The sequence below is a fragment of the Dermacentor albipictus genome, chromosome 4 (genome assembly GCF_038994185.2).
Source record: "Dermacentor albipictus isolate Rhodes 1998 colony chromosome 4, USDA_Dalb.pri_finalv2, whole genome shotgun sequence".
Classification (NCBI taxonomy): Eukaryota; Metazoa; Arthropoda; class Arachnida; order Ixodida; family Ixodidae; genus Dermacentor; species Dermacentor albipictus.
The window spans coordinates 175,773,984-175,790,865 of record NC_091824.1 but is presented as its reverse complement, the minus strand read 5'-3'; the positions used below and the strand labels follow the sequence as shown (position 1 = coordinate 175,790,865).

Genomic DNA, 16,882 nt, shown 5'->3' with positions numbered 1-16,882 from the left:
TCATCATCATCATCATCATCACAATCATCATCATCATCATCATCATCATCATCATCATCATCCTGGCTACTCCCACTGCAGGGCAAAGGCCTCTCCCATACTTCTCCAACTACCCCAGTCATGTGCAAAGTGTGGCCATGCTGTCCTTGCAAACTTCTTATTCTCATCTGCCCAACTAACGTTCTGCCGCCCCCTGCTACGCTTCCCTTACCTTGGAATCCAGTCTGTAACCCTTAATGCCCATCGGTTATCTTCCCTCCTCATTACATGTCCTGCCCATGCTCGCTTCTTTTTCTTGATTTCAACTAAGATGCCATTAACTCGCGTTTGTTCCCTCACCCAATCTGCTCTTTTCTCATCCCTTAACGTTAACTAAACAACAAATTAACTAAACAACACATTAGGAAGAAACCAAGCTGGCTGTGGCATGAAGGAAATCTGCATTGACAATGTGCTTCTAACTGTGAATGATTTAGTAGAAGCAATGAATCGGCCCTTCGTCAAATTGGGTGTTTATACAAGACGGGGCATGACACTTCCAGAGACTGAGTACGTGTAAATAGCTTGGTGGAGTCAATCATGCCTGCCCCGACAACGTCCCATGAAATTGAAAAAATAATAGGAAATGTAAAACACCAAGTCGCTTGTGGTGACGACGGGTTAAAAGTTTTGCCTACTAAGTATGTGCTATGCTTGATAAGCCCCATATTATCGCATATAATAAATCAGGTGCTTCTTAGCGGAGATATTCCAGATGAATTGAAGATCGCCAAAGTTACGCCTGTCTACAAAGGTGGTGGTGAGACCAACATTAATATTAGCAGGCCCATTTCAGTTCTGGCAGTGTTTTCAAAGGTATTTGAATACGTCGTCAATCACAGGCTAAGCGGTTCTTATAAGCACCGAGTAATAACAGAAGCTCAATACGGTTTTCAAGCAAACAAATAAGCAGAGATTGCTCTCGTTGACACAAGGATAAGATCATTGAAAGTATAGAAAAAAAAACTGCTCACTCTTGGCTTATTTCTAGATTTCAGCAAAGCCTTCGAGACTGTTCAACATAATATTTTTTTAAGAAAATGAGAAAATTATGGCATTAGAGGAGTGGTGCTAAAACTGATGGAGAGTTATATAAAGAAACGTTATCAATATGTGTGTGCTAACAATTGGGCCTCCAGCGAGCTCGAAGTACAACAGCGCATACCCAAGGGCTCTATTCTGGGACCCCTGCGCTTTCTTGTCTATATAAAATATATTATAGCAATACATGGATTCCCGCAATTAAAGATGTATGCAGACGATACTAATGTTTTTTCACCCAAGAAACCATGCAATGTAGATACTTGTCTTAATGACTACTCGTTACAGTTGTCTGCATGGCTTCATAGAAATTGCTTGAGTCTAAATATCAATAAAACGAATTACGCTATTCTTAAGCCAATTAATAAACGTGACTGCTACCCGGTTAACATTAGATTTGAAGGACGCCTGCTGGAACAGGTTACTGAACAAAAGTTTTTAGGTGTCTGTTTCAGCCACAACCTCTCACGGAATACTCAAGTTGTTCAACTAAAATCAAGCGTGTCTCGCATCATTGAGTGCATTCACAAAGTACAACATTGATATCCACACGTTTAAAGCAGGCAGTATACTATTCGCTGGTTTACTCTAGAATGAGGTATGGAATCTTGACTTGGGGAACAACTGCTACTAACTACTACAAACTGAATATATTACAAAAGCAAATATTGTGCATACTGGAAAATGTTAAAAGCAACAAGCAGTTATTGAAAACACAGTCGTTATTTACCAAATATAACATGCAGAAGGCTGAACAGGTGTACTACTTTAAGATATTGCAATGGATCCATAACACAAGTTACATATTTCCACAGTGCCAAGCTCAAGTTCATGCAGTACCGAAAACTCAAAACGAAAAATGCCGCCGGTTAGAACCATCTACGGAAGGCAGGCATTATCTTTTCAAATAAGCAATGCTCTAAACAGAGAAGATATGCAGGTAGACTTTAATGAAGGTGTACATACATTTAAGAAATACTGTAGGAAGTTTCTTGTGAACAGCGACATTATGTTTTCATTACTCAAAATGTGCGCTTTGTTCTCCCTTGCCATGCTCCTCTCAGCTACTGCAATTTTGATACACGGCTGTGAAATTGCGCTTGGTTTTTGTGTCTGTTTTTGTGATGAGTGCCATGGCTATGAATGATGGTGTTGAACATGCTGACGGGTAACCTAGTTGCTGTTCTCTGTATTTATGTAGCAGACATTATGTTGCGTATGTAAATATTTTCTACCAATTATTTGATGCGATGACTTCACATTCGAGCAGTGAGTGAGTGAGTGAGTGAGTGTCAACTTTATTATTAGAAGGGGTAAGGGATAAGGGCGGCTAAGCTACGTAGGCTTCCAGGTTGTGCTTCACGATGGAGTCTTCAGCTCGTGCCAGGACCCGTGTTTGGATGTCTCGGTCGGTGCTGGAGAGAAGAGCCTCCCATTGTTCGTCGGTGGGGGGTGGCGAGACGAGGTCGGCGGGCGGGGGATCTTCCGGGAAGCCCCAGAGGATGTGGTTCAAGGAGGCAACGTCGCCGCACAGGCAGCAGCGTGGATCAATGACACCAGGGTGGATGTGCGAATACACTAGGGGGCACGGAAAGGTGCGGGTCTGGAGGCGGCGCCAGGCGATCTCGGACCGCTTGGGAAGACTGCCATGTGGAGGTGGGTAGGCGTACCGTTCGAGGCGATAGTGCTGGGTAATGGCGTGGTAGGTAACCAGGGGCTCCGGCACCGGGGCGTCCAACGCGGAGGGGCCCACCACTCGGTCGACGAATCCTCGAGCGTGTTGGTGAGTCGACTCGTTGCCGGGGTGACCCGAGTGGGCGGGGACCCAGACCAGTTCAATGTGACACGGCTCGTCCTCCAGTAGAAGTGGGCGAAGGAGTCGTAAGGTGGAACGCGAGACGAGACCTCGGGCGAAATTGGAGATGGCGTGCTTGGAGTCGGAGAGTATGACGCTGGCGTTGGTCGAGGTGGCGGCTAAAGCGATGGCCGCCTCCTCAGCCTCGACGACGTAGGGCGTTCGAACGGTGGCGGCCGTGATTGTCGGCCCCGAGGGTGCCGAGGGTACCGAGGAGGGCGAGACGGAGACGACTGCGAAGGCGTCCCCGGGCGAGGCGTATCTGGCCGCATCCACGTAGGCGATGGCCGGGTGGTCGGCGTACTTGGCGTGAAGCATGGCCGCACGGGCTTGGCGACGGGCGTCGTGGTGTCCCGGGAGCATATTCTTGGGTAGCGGCTTGATAGAAAAGGCTGCCCGAAGAGCATGCGGTAGTGAGACCAGGTCTGGCGGGTGAGAAGAGGTGTCATGACCGATGGAAGAGAGGATGTAGCGACCGGTCGGCGAACGATGAAGGCGTTGCACCTGAGCGGTGCGGTGAGCTTCGATCAGTTCGTCGAGCGTGTTGTGGACTCCCAGGCGGAGGAGACGCGCCGTGGACGCGTTAGGGGGAAGGCCGAGAGCAGTCTTGTATGCACGGTGGATGAGGACGTCGACCTTGTCGCGTTCCGATTTGAGAAGACGAGTATAAGGAAGGCCGTACGTGAGACGGGAAACGACGAAAGTGTCCACTAGGCGGAGGAGATCGTGTTCGCGCATGCCCATGCGCCGCGCTCGGACACGAGCAAGCATGCGCGCGGTTTGCTGAACCGAAAGCGAGAGCTGGTCGATGGTGTGAGCATTATGGCGGTTTGACTGTACTATCAGCCCGAGCACCCGGAGATGCGAGACGACGGGAACGGGAGTGGAATTGGCGTGAATCGTGATGGTGGGGTGAGGCGTCTTGTGGCGACGCCGGTCGGGTGGCCGCATGAGGAGGAGGGCCGATTTGGCCGCCGAGCAAGCGAGACCGGCCGCGTGCACGTGACTTGTGACGACGTCAGTTGCACGTTGCAACGTCTGCTCAATATGCCCGTCGGAGCCAGACGTGACCCAAAGAGTTATGTCGTCCGCGTACAGGGTGTGTTTGAGATCGGGGATACGGTCGAGCTTGTCGGGAAGTGAGCGAAGGGCGAGATTAAAAAGAAAAGGCGACAAGACGGAGCCCTGAGGGGTACCACGAGATCCAAGCGCATACGTGGGAGACGAGAGATCTCCCACGATGATTTCGGCCATGCGGGCCGTGAGGAAGGAGCGAATGTAGTGGTAGGTGCGAGAGCCGGGGTTGATGGTGGCGAGTTCGGTAAGAATAGCCGAATGGGAGACGTTGTCGAACGCCTTGTGAAGGTCGAGGCTAAGGAGAGCCTTAGTGTCCGAGAAGGTGGGCGGATCGAGAAGGTCGTGGTGGAGTTGCAAGAGGATGTCTTGTGTGGAGAGGCGGGGGCGGACACCAATCATGGTGTGGGAAAGGAGGTGGTGAGCGTCTGTGTACGTTTGCAAGCGAGCTAGGACGACGTGCTCCATGAGCTTGCCGACGCACGAAGTGAGTGAGATGGGCCGGAGGTTCTCGATTGTGAGTTTCTTGCCCGGCTTCGGGATGAAAGCCACGCGAGCGTGTTTCCACGACTGGGGGAGGTTGCCGGAGCGCCAGAGTTGCCAGATGCTGCCGAGCAAATACGCAAATAACCACCCCAAAACAAGCCCAAAAGAAGCGGCGCGACTTTTGCTATGAAGCCCAAAAGAAGCGGACGTTAACAAATGTTCTGATTTTTGCAAATCGTTTAATTACAGTATCAAAAAATCACACAAATACGAAGGCAAGGCGAACAAATCACTTTAATTATTTTCAACAGCAAGAATATCCGCAAGAATGAGCGAAAACACTCATGAATTTTTTTAACATTGTCCCCAGGGTAGTCTGCACCCCGGTCATTGCGCGTTGGCCTGTACATGAATGAAGTTACTTGTTGACTCATCCAACCTATGGTTCATTTCACGGCTCAAGTACACACAGTCATCGTCGGATGTGTTCGACTCATCAGGAAAATCCTCCGCGTCCACTTCGGAACCATACATATTTTTAGAGTTCAATAGCTGCAACATTTTTAATGTCGGTTGAAAGTCCCGGCAGCAAACACCTCGAAACTTTAGGCCATAACGTACGTGCAGGATGCTGCTCAACATTGGATTCTTCATTCTGTTTCGGTGGCGCGACTTCACCAGGTTCATGTGCGAGAACACGCGCTCGGCACCGGCATTGCTAAGGGGCATGGCCAACAACGACAGAGCGAACTCTGCTATTTCCTTGAAACAACTTTCGCCGCTTGCATCCTTGAAACCTAGCACTTCTACCCAGAAAGAAGCGCCGTCCTTGTTGTTTACATTTTTCCAAGGAAGGAGGCACAGCCGTCTATACTGTGTATCCAGGAGTCTTACATCTCCCTTGAACAGTTTGAGGAGAGGCACGTCCTGAATGGGCAGTTTTACCTGGCTCAATACGTTCTCGGGCGAGAATGATTTCATGGAATGCCATAGTTGAATGTTGGGAAGAAGCCTAAGCAGCACTTGCTTTGCAGCCTCAAAAATGAAATCCCGACATCTCAATTTAACGTATTTTTCTTGCTCAGCGTTAAGTTTGGATGCTGCCACTTCGATGTTCAACAGCACTCCAAAGTCCACAGCAGAAAGTGGAAGGTGGGTCGCACTGTCCTCCAGGTTGACTTCCAGAAGTCTTTCTCCTGCAGCTGGGATGTACAATGGGTTGAGCACTCTGCAAATCATGACCGGAAAAGGTTCTGAAGGCAATCAACCAGTTTCAGTGGATTTCCAGTTTCAAGTTGGAACAGCCTATTGATTCTTGAGAATTCTTGCAGCAACGGGTTCAGGAACACAAGGTACAGCTTGTTGACAGGATCCCGATACATTTCGGACAGAATCTCAGCGTCATAACAACGGTACTTGTCCTTGCAGATGGTGAAGTGAAGCTTGAGTCCCTCCCATTGTTCCAGTATACGTTTACAGCAGCCGGAGATTGACAGCCACCGCATTCCGGACAGCTGAACCAACTTTACTGGTTCTTTGCCGTTGTTCATCAGTCTGTAAATTTGGCCGTATTCCTGAAGCCGCAGTGAACTGTGCGAAAACCAGCTGTACGAACGGCCAACCAGGAATTCTAGGCTCCGGGGCAGCACTTCTACTGCCTTGCTTGCACATTGTTGAATCGCGTGACACACTCACTTGACTAGCATGAGGTTCTCATTTTTTCGACGCAAGTGTGTGTACACAGAATTGTTCCTCCCAACCATAACAATGCAGCCATCGGTTCCAATTCCGATACACCTCATGAAATCCAGACCAACACTAATCAAGAAGTCTAAGAGGCCTCGTGCAATCTGTTGGGCACTTGAACCCTCGAGCGTGAACAGTCCCAGGAACGTGGACACTACTTTTTTTAGTGAGGTGCTGAAATAGCGAACCACGACAGCGACCTGCTTTTCATTTGCTACGTCAGTACTTTCGTCAATCAATAATGAGTACTGCGAGGCACCTATATCCTTCACGAGATCCTCAAGCAGGCAACGGGCAAGAACTTTTGTTATTAGTGCTGCACATTTTGTTCGGTGCAGCTTTACCTCGCACGCCGTGGAGGACTGTAACAGCTCGCTGAGATGATCCACAGAGTTGAAAGTGGCATGACACGCCGAGTAACATGCCAGCTTGAGCTCCAATTCTGGTGTTGTCGTTGGAGGCGATGATTTGGTAAAGCCCATGGTTGTCAAACGTGCACTGGAAAGTGGCCGGGAGTTCTTCGCGTGTTTTTCTGTTGCCATGTGCTGAACGAGGTCGGCATGATGAGTGCGGATTTCACAGTTGCAATACTTGCACGCAGTTTTTTTATCGTCTCCGGTGACTGGGCGTAACCAGTCCTTGAGCTGCGCTTCCTTTCCCTACTCTTTACAATATCGTTTGCCATATTTCGACACTTCGAAGCCATTTTGCACAAAGAACACCGCCAACACACTACGACATAGACGACCACGAGAGCTGGCAAGGCGTCAAAACATCGATGAATGGATAGGGATAGTCTCGTACTTTGTGACTCCTGCTATTATCACTTATATTTAACGACGAACGGGCGCGACGGGCATTAAAATAACAATATTTGCAGGAAAAGCGCGAGTAAGCCCCCCAAAAACGCGACAAGCGACTGTAAAAATTTATAAGCGACTCGGTGAAAAAAGAAGCCCACATTCGCTTATATTAAGCGGAACTGGCAACCCTGCCCGGGAGCGCCAGCACTCATTCAGGAACGAAGTGAGGGCAAGGACCGAAGGGGCATCAATATTTCGGAGAAGTTTGTTGGGAATGCGATCTGGACCGGGGGCAGAGGTGGTGCGGAGCTTGTGTAGCGCCGCGTAGACTTCAGCTTCCGTGATATCGGCATCTAGTTCGGGGTTGAGGGCCCCGGAGTAGGACGCGAGAGGGGGAGAAGAGGTGCCAGGGGGTGGCAGCTGGAGGTATTTGGCGGCCAGGTCTGCTATCAACGACGGTGTGTCGCCGGGGTAGGCCCGGACAACGCGTTGTAATTGTTGCCGAGCGACTGACTTGGCGGAAGCAGGGTCGAGGAGGTGGCGGAGGAGATACCACGATTGCTTGCAGCCCAACTGACCGGAGATCCCTGAGCAAAGCTGCTCCCACTGTTGGCGGGCGAGCACAGTTGTGTGATGCTCGATCTCGCGATCGAGGTATGCGATGCGGCGGCGCAGGCGACGGTTGTGACGTTGCTTATGCCAACGGTTGGTGAGGCTCGTGCGAGCGGCTAACAGGTGGGCGATCGAGCAGTGACCAGTCCCCTTTTAATGTTGCCCACTGTCTGAACCTATGACGTCTGTCTGACTCAACTTTGTTGTTGTCTTTTGTCTCTGTATATTGTGCAAGAGGGCCGGGGCCCTTGTCAGATGCTTTGTCGCCTTTAGCCTCGGCCCCCTCTTAGACTGTGTCTGAGGAAGCAATAAAGAAAGAAAGAAAGAAAGAAAGAAGGAAAGAAAGAAAGGAAGAAAGATGGCCGCGGTGGCGCCGACGGCGGAAATGCACCTATTGCACTGTTATTTCAATAAAATGTGCTGCAAGTAGCCTCAGTTTCAGGTAGAAATCTGCAACAGGAGCGAATGCAGCCCTACCCTGCGCTGATGAAGGCAATTACGGCGTCCGCGAAGGCTCCCGCACCCTGAGGCTCGAGGTAGTCATCGGCGCCGTAATGAAAGGCAGCGTCGAAGTCGTCACTGTGCTGCGGCGCCTGCGGCGGCGTGCCGTTCTCGTGGTCCACCAGCGCGAACTCGTACACGTGTACCAGGCCAGCGTCCGACAGGTACTCGGCGAACGCCAGCGCGGGACAAACGTACAGCGCGTCGTCCAGCAGCGCCCCGTAGTGGCGGAACACGCGCTGCGGGTCGTTCAGCGACTCGAGGTCTGTGTGCAGGCTCTCGGCCTCCAAGATCTCCTCGCCGAAGGTGAACGTGAACAGGGCGGAGGCGGTGCTGCGGTGCTGGTCGGGCGTGAAGTGCGCCCAGGTGCCGTTCGTCGAGGCGTCCAAGAAGCGCGCGAGGAAGTGCTGGCCCTCGCCCCGAGCGAAGCCCACCAGGACAGACAGCGGCGCGCCAACGTGGCGGCCCGCTGCGCCACCAGAGGCCACAAGGGGCCGCCTCTGGTACGCCAGCACCTGAAGGCGGTGGCATAGAGAAAGAAATTCAACAAGAGGGGACACTCTTCAAAAACTGGCAACAGGAAACACGTCACGCCTAGTTTCAACAACATCCGTTAGTTGACGCGAGCATCAGAAAAAAAATGTAAAATAAACTTCCAGACAACGTTTTATTTTTTTTATTCCTTCCCACTAAAAGTGAAAGAGTTTTGCATGTAAATGAACTTATACTTTGCAACTTTTTCTTGCGTTGCCTAGCAACAAGCTGGCGGCACGCCAGACGCGCGTGCATACGTCATGCGCCAGACAAGCCGCAGGAGTGAGCGAGGATGGCCGTACGTGCAAAGCTCGCGTGCTCGGCGACCCGTCTGTTTTGGATATAGCCCATTTTATTGGGCTCCCGTCCTTCTCTATGCTTCTCTTGCTCTACGCTTCTCTACGCTTCTCGAAAACGCGATGAGCGATTGCCGAGAGTGATAACACGGGAGTGTTGCATGCGCCGGCAGGACGCGTAAAAGATAACACGGAGGAGCTCAAGAACATGACATTTATATATTCTGAGCGACTGAAAAAAGTCCTTGCACCCACGAGTCTCACTTGAGTGCGATTAGAAGGCATTCTGCGAGAGTGTAACATGGTCTGGCTGAGCCTTTGTGTGTACTTGGCGTACCATCGTGTGGACTGAGGCCAAGTTGTTTTGGAAACGCGCAGTCACCCGTGTATTTGTGCACTTAAAGTGCAGGAAATAATGCCCGGGAAAAGAGGTGTGCTTGAAAATGGGATGTTCACATTTTATGGCATTGCTTGGGAGGAGTCTGCTGCGAAACGTACGTAAAAGTGAATTTATCTGTAATGCCGCTCATTCAGCACTTACGCACGTTTCGCCTCTACACGAAATACTCCTGTTAGGTCAATATACCAAAATGATACATGCTTGTAATTTACTTTTTCAGCTGATGGCATCCGGTGGAGCATCGTACGGCAACAACTGCTGCTTACCTAGTGCCACAACTTTGGATGGATGCAGAAGAAGCCCGGAACGAGCATTTATATAGAGCAAAATAAACATTTCATCATTTCAGAAGACGTTTTTCGTTTTCTTTATGAAATTGCACCTGACAGATTCGGTGCAGTCTTGTAAAGGTCAATCGCAATCATTTCTACTTAATAATGAAAAGATTCCACGCCAAGGCCACGCAAGGTTCAGCAGAAGCGAAAAAAAAAAAATGAATGCCGCGCTGAGCAGCGGAGCCCGGCGTGGCGTGTACCAACTGGTGTTCAAAACGCGCGCGGCCAAAACCGAAACCGGAAGGAGTCAACAACATCCGCTTGGTGTGCTACAGTCAATTCGGCCGCTGGGCTCTATGGGAGTGTCCGCTCTTGTTGAAATTTCTTTCTCGGTGGCGCGAGCAGAGCTTCCCACTAGCTGGAGCACGGCACGCGTGTGCACGCTCCCAAGCGAGGCGCACGAAGGATTAGTGCTGATGGCAATCATGCGGACCCTCCAGGCGTATTTCTGCCGTCGCCGTGAGGTTCCGTGGAAAGTCCAAGAGCGATATCGTCGCGGCGCGCCGTGTGCTGAATACATGCAAGTGAAAACGTGCCAATGGAACCGGCGAACGCGGCTTAATTTCGCGTGTGCGAGCGAGGAAGGCGGGCCTGGAAGAGTGCCCTCTTCTGTCGCGCGCGTGGCACAGGGGTGAGGCTGGAGAAGGGGAGCTTTCCTGCAGCTGGCGCTTATGGCGCGGCCATGCTAAAGCCCCTCAATCTCCCAAAGTAGCGCCATTCACTTCTCTCCTCCTCCGCTCGGCGCGGCCTCGACGGTGGCGCCGCCGGCAGTGGGCCTGCCGTAGCAGACGACGGCTAACACGCTACGGGAGGAAATCCGCGGAAAAGTTCGTTCGAGTCCTGCGGAGCAGTTTTTTCAATCTAGATCTTGCTTTGTCAGTCGGTAACTGGCCTTAAGAATGTCGTGTCGGATTTGCGGAAGAAATAGAGAAAAGCACCATTATTCAAGGCGTATTTAAGGCGTAAAGCGCGCGCACGTTGAAAGTTCGTGTTGCTGAAACACGACACAAGCACGCGGTGTGCTCAGACACGCGAGTAATTACCAGAGTTTCAGGTTTTGACAGCACGAAAGTATGTGCACGTGGTTTCGTAGGTTAATTTACGTACCTGCAGGATGCTTTTGTTCGGCCGGCGCGTGAGAGATTCCGACTGTCTGCGGTCAGCAATGCCTGGCAGCAGGGCCGTTTCTGTTCCGCGCCTTTTACAGATGTACGTAGCTCATGCACAGGTTGTGGTGGCCATGAGCAACGTTTTCACACATAGGCGGTATAGATAATTCTAACAACATACCAGCATATGAAATCGTTATTTATTTATTACAGTGCAAATGGTTAGAATTTGATAGAAAAGAAAGAAGGAACTTGATGGGACAACTGGAAAGAGGTTCAGAAAATAATTATCCCCCTCCCTCATTGGCACCAGCAACACTTTTGTTGAAGTGCTAATTTTATCTCTGTATACTACGTGCGTCTGTATTCTTTTGCGTTGTAAGTTTTCACAAGGAAGCAGTGTTGCGTTAACTGGAACAGTCAAGGCACACAAGACAGAAGAAAAGTTGATTCTTGGGTTTTACATCCCAACACCACGATCTCATAAGGCACGCCATAATGGGGGCTCTGGATTAATTTTTTTTGCAGCTGGGGTTCTTTAACGCACCCCCAATGCACTGGACACGGGCCCGTTTTGACACGGGCGTCAAAAGAAGAGGTTGGAGGAGCCGTGTCACTTAACAAAGCCGCGCGTTCTTTGCCACTTGCTCGAAGTCAGCCCGCCCGATCTTGTGACTCCACACTTTTCTTCGTTTTGCATTGCGCCCGGCGGATGGTAAAACAAAAAGCTTTTTGCCGTCACTGGGTCTGTTGTGGCAACCGTAGGCGCAGCAGCACGGCATCGCAATTAAGCACTCGGCCCTAACACATTGTATAAAACTACCGCGCTCCTTCAAACCGCCTGCCGTACTTCGTCGCGGAGGCCCAAAAATGGGGGTCGCAGGCCCAAGATTGGGGGTCGCAGCGCGCTGGAAAGAAAAGATATACAAAAGCGCGGCGCCTGCTCTGCGCCGGAAAGAAAAAAATATACAAAAGCGCGGGGCCCGCTTTCACGTGACACAGAATGGCCAATGGGGGAGCGGAGGAGGCTGGGGCGACAGGAGGAGTGGAGGAGGAAGCGCCTGGGTGAGCGGGGTGGCGGAAAGATCTAAGAATGGCGCTACTTTTGGAAAATTGAGGGGCTTTAGGCCATGCGGGTGCCTTATCTTCAAAGCAGAGTAGGCTCTACTTGAAAGCGATCTGCGACGTGGCCAAAGTGGGCGCCCGCGCGGGCCTCATCTTCAAAGTGATCTGCGATGTTTGCAGACGGCGCGTAGTGCGGGAAGCTTCGTATGCCCTGTGCTTTCCACGTTTCGTTCGCTTTGAAGCGAGATATGCACGAAGGTCAATTCGATCGCTGTTGCTGCCGCAATTTCGCATTGCAGCATTTTGACGGCGAGTTTACGCGCTCATCGAGCGAGATATGTTTATGTTTACCTGTGCGCTCGTGTCACCGTGCTCCTCAATTTATTTAAAACACGTTGGCGGGCTAGTTGGTTCGAATCTGTGATAGAATGTATGAACGCGACTGAACGAGTACGTAGAAAGAGACACAAAGAGGCAGCGCTGTCTCTGTGTGTCAGTTTCTTTCTACGTCCTCCTTCAGACACGCTTACATATTATATAATTGTTAATTTAGTTAGTAAGCGAATGTTTACAAGTTTACACGACCGATAAATCTACTATCCTTACTTTGCATAGCTATCTAATAATTTGCTATCGCAATCGGCGCTTCGTTTTTCGGACTAAACTGCGACACTGTTTTTTATTTTGTTGTCCACCCCTTGTGTAACAATCCCACAATGTTCTTTTAACTTACTAAAGGGAAGTAGCTACAGCGGTGACGTGCACGGCACTGGCCATGGGTACTTGAGCAATTGTGCAACAGCGGAGTTGAATATTCGTTTGGCAAGGGTGCTATGTACTTTCCACTGCGCTCAAGCAACCGTGCCTAAGCTTGCACAATGTCTGGTGTTCTCTTGCACCTTTCGCTTCCGGTGTGCGCCAGCTGGTGCCGGTTAATAAATCTGAAATTGTGCTCGAAGTTAGAGGCGCTTACAGTACACGCGGCTGCTAAATCTGTAACCTAGGAGAACATCGTTTATATTTAACACACAGCTATGTGCAACTGTAGCCGGGTACAACTTTATAAAAAAGGGGAGGCCCCGCTCGCGGAGGCCCCGCTCAGGCGATTGCCTCCGCGACTAAAATAGTGCCGCTCAAAAAACCGATCTTCTAAAAAGCGTAATTTTCGGTATAAATAAATACATTTGTATTTGGATTACTGGTTTGGTAGAGCTCTCGTAATTGGAATGCTACAACACATGCCGGGTCACGAAAGAAAAATAACCCCGCGCCTTCTACAACGCCGTGCGTTGTCTGCTTTTTAGCTTCATTGCAAGGGAGAAAAGTAGAAAGAGCAGCTCTGCATGACCTTTGCGCTGGTTTGCATGTAAATAGCACATTTACTACTCGCTTTGAGGTCTTAAAATGAAGCAGTTATTTAACAAGTACTTAAAAAAACAATGAATTTATCGAAACCATTACAAACCACGAGGAGACGATCGTGACAGGAAAGGTATAAAAATGCTTAGTTCACCGTTTTATATAGATACTAAATAGCATAAAATTTGTATTTCTTGGTCTTGTGTTTCACAAACTTATTTTCAAGAATGTGATAGGTTTTTCTTGCGTTCCTTATCACGTTTCTCTTCTTTTATTCTTTTCTTTTTTGTACAGTGACACAGTGCACGAACACACCCGCCGCTAACATTAGGCACCAGAAACACCACGGAAAAAAACACGCGGGATGTTTGTTTGCAGTGATGTGTCGTCGCGGGATCCTGTTTTCAGACGAAGCGTAGCGCAGCGTCAGCGATGCTCGCTGCAATCTTTCGTCGCCGGATGATCACGGCTCAGAATAAACGCACGCGGCACGAATGGTGCATCTTAAGCTCGCAATAATATTTCCGGCGTGGTAGACCATCACAACCAGTTTGGGAATCCCCTCTGACGCGGGACAGACGCACACGATTGGCGTGATTCGTCGCAGTTCGAAGCGCGGGCGGCCATCGGCGGGGTCACCAGCCGTCCGGCTCATGGCGGGAGTGTGCGCCCATTGGTGGAGGCTCGTCCGTCTGGTGTGATTAAGCGCCCCTTTTTTCTAAAGTTGTACCCGACCATAGGTCGCACAAGCAGTGGCGTTGGAACCGGGGTAGGGGGGCGGCCGGGTGGCCGTGGGCCTCGGGTGCACGGGGCCAGTGGGGGGGTGTCGTATACGTCTGAAGACACCGGGAAATTGTCGATATCCTCGCCTTCCTCGACTACACCCAGAGAGGGGGGGGGGGGGAGGGGGGGAGGGAGTGACAGAAGACCTACGGGCCCCGGGTGCCAGATGACCTAGCTACGCCACTGCGCACAAGACGACTCGAAAACAGCATCTCGTTAGCACGCTGATGGCTGGTACCACGTATATGACGAGACACGGGGCTATGTAGGTTCAAGCAAGAATATCGATAATATGTCAAAGCAGCTAACTAGATTGCAGCATGGGCATTACGTATAATACCTGAGCTAAAATTTATCCACGAGGCATGTCCCGGAACTCTAAAATGTTCGCGGGAAGTGCACTGACTTACCTTGGGGTCAACGGGCACCAGCGGGTCACCGTACGTGGGCAGGAACGGACTCAAAGTCTGCGCGAAATAGTCATCCACGGGCAGTGTCACCAGTGCCGCTGCGAGCGCCGCCTGGAGGCAGGCCAAGGCGCGACGCTCGTCTTCGGCCTCGTCAGGTGACGCGCACAGCTTGGCCACACTGAGCCGCACGTTGTCGGCGTCCGCGCACTCCCCCAGGCAGGACAGCGGGGACCCGCCCTGCGGACGCGCGTTTTGTGCGTGGCAAAGATGTCGCGGACGCTGTAGGAATTGAAACGGAGGAACGTAGATCATGAGAGAGAACGGACGGGCCACGAGCATGCACCAATTGCAAAACATTATTTAGCAAAGAGGCTCGAAGAAACCATGATACAAGTCCTGATCGCAGAAGTGGTTTTTCTCGAGGAATCCAGCCGACTTGCGTTCCACAGAAACTACCTCTTCGCCCCACGTGGCAGCACCCAGCCTGCTTAAAGCCTGCCCTATTAGACTTAGAGCGCGGGGGGGGGGGGGGGGCTATTCGTTTCGAACCGGTTTCCCCCTTCACGAGAAGTGAATGGTGTCGTTGCACCTTCATCCCACATCGGCGGTAAGGTTCGAACGTTCTTTCTGCGGCCTCCTTAAAAATCGGTTCTCGATATCGAGGGACGAAGTGCCTGTATACAGGGTGTCCCAACTATCATGCAACAAGATTTTAAAAATATGCAAATGTCACGTAGTAATGTTGTTTGCCGTCTCTTCGAGGTCCTCAAATTGTTTTACATTCTGCCTAATTACATAATTAGCCTAAATAATTAATCAACTTCTCAAATATTGTAACTAGCTCCCGATACAGTTTTCTGTACCTCTATATTGACACGTGTAGTTATCTTTATCGGACGACCACGTTTCGCCGCCTAATATATGTTATTGCACAGCGCGAGACGCGCCTGCAAGTATCCGAAGTTTCTGGAAAGTTATCGATGCTTCTATACGCTGCCTGTTGTCGCCGAACCTTGTGCTATCTGATTTCATCGCGTGACGCGAATGGCGTAGAACTTTCTGGAAGGCACGCGAGTCCCAACGATTAGTCTGGAACATTCGACGACTGCTCTATAAAAGCCGACGCGCTTGACCCACTGATCAGATTTTCGACGATCGCCAACCGTGTTCACCGCTATGGTTGTGCTATAAGTGTAGCCTGTATTGTGAGCACAGGTTCAATCACCCAATAAAAGTTAGTTTTGTCGTTCACAGTATTGCTACTGCGTTCTTCAACGTCACCACCACGTGACAATATGCTGCATAAAAGTATTTCGTTGCTATAGCAATTATATGGACGCCGCAGACGCGTTTCTGCCGTCGGCGTCACCGTGAGGTTCCGACCACGGGCGACGACGCCGTGTGCTGCGTGCGCGAGTGAAATCGTGAGAGGGTGAGCCGGCGAATGCGGCTCAATCGCGCGGGTCTTACGTTCAAAGCGATCTGCGATGCTTGCAGAGTGCGCGTAGTGCCGGTAGCTTCGTATGCGCTGTGCTCTCGACGTTTCGTTCGCGTTGAAGCGAGAGATGCGCGAAGATCCATTCGATCGCCGCTGGTGACGCAATTCCTCTCTCGAGCATTTTGACAGCTTGTTTCCGTGCTCATCTAGCGATACGTGTTCATGTTTACCTGTGCGCGCGTGACACCGTGCTTGTTAATTTAGTTAAAACACGTTGGCGGGCTAGGTAGTTCGAATCTTTAATAGAATGTATGAGTGCGACTGAACGAGCACGTAGAAAGAGACACACAGGGACAGCGCTGTCTCTGTGTGTCTGTTTCTTTCCACTTCCTCGTCCGGTCGCGCTTACATATTTATCATTGCTAATTTAGTTAGTAGGTGAATGTTTACAAGTTTATACGATGGTTCGCCTTTTGCGTGAAACTGCGACTTTCTTCCCGAGCGTGAAAAAAACCGCGATTACATGCAAAGTACGTGCCTCGAGCGGCAAATCGCGCGGCAACTTTACGCGTATTCCCGGCCTTCTTTCGCGCTCGGAAAAACACTTTGATATAGCACGTATTGAGCAGCAGAAAGCTGTATCGGTAGTTCCTTCTGGATTCAAGTAGTTCAATGTTAGCCTTCATGAGTTCAGAAGCAGAATAAGTGTACCTGAATTTAGAATAGGTAAACCTGACGGCTTTTCACTGAATCATTTCTAACTCTATAATGTTAAGTTTAGTCTAAGTATACCAAACAATAGAACAACATTCAAGCTTAGGTCGTATGCACGTGAAATAGCCCAGAAGTGTGACTTTAGGAGGAGAATTTCGAAGTTAATGTTTTAAGTAACAGAGTTTGCGGAAAGCCGGCGGGCAAATGTTGTCAATGGGCTGATTCCAAGAGAGGTCATTATCGATTGTCGCTCCTAGGTACTTGTAACACTTAACCTGTTCA

At 50.3% G+C, this 16,882-nt stretch overlaps 1 protein-coding gene across 4 annotated transcripts in view; it reads right to left on the bottom strand.

The window, feature by feature from the left end:
• The window catches only part of LOC135919824 (para-nitrobenzyl esterase-like), a 79,002-nt gene that overhangs the window by 46,168 nt on the left and 15,952 nt on the right, over positions 1-16,882 (bottom strand). For all 4 annotated transcript variants that reach the window (XM_070537854.1, XM_070537857.1, XM_070537855.1 and 1 more), the window contains exons 5-6: positions 14,449-14,685; positions 8,134-8,672 (exon numbers count right to left, since the gene is read on the bottom strand). In XM_070537854.1, the coding sequence (XP_070393955.1) occupies positions 8,134-8,672; positions 14,449-14,685 (776 nt within the window). The remainder of the gene's footprint in view (positions 1-8,133; positions 8,673-14,448; positions 14,686-16,882) is intronic.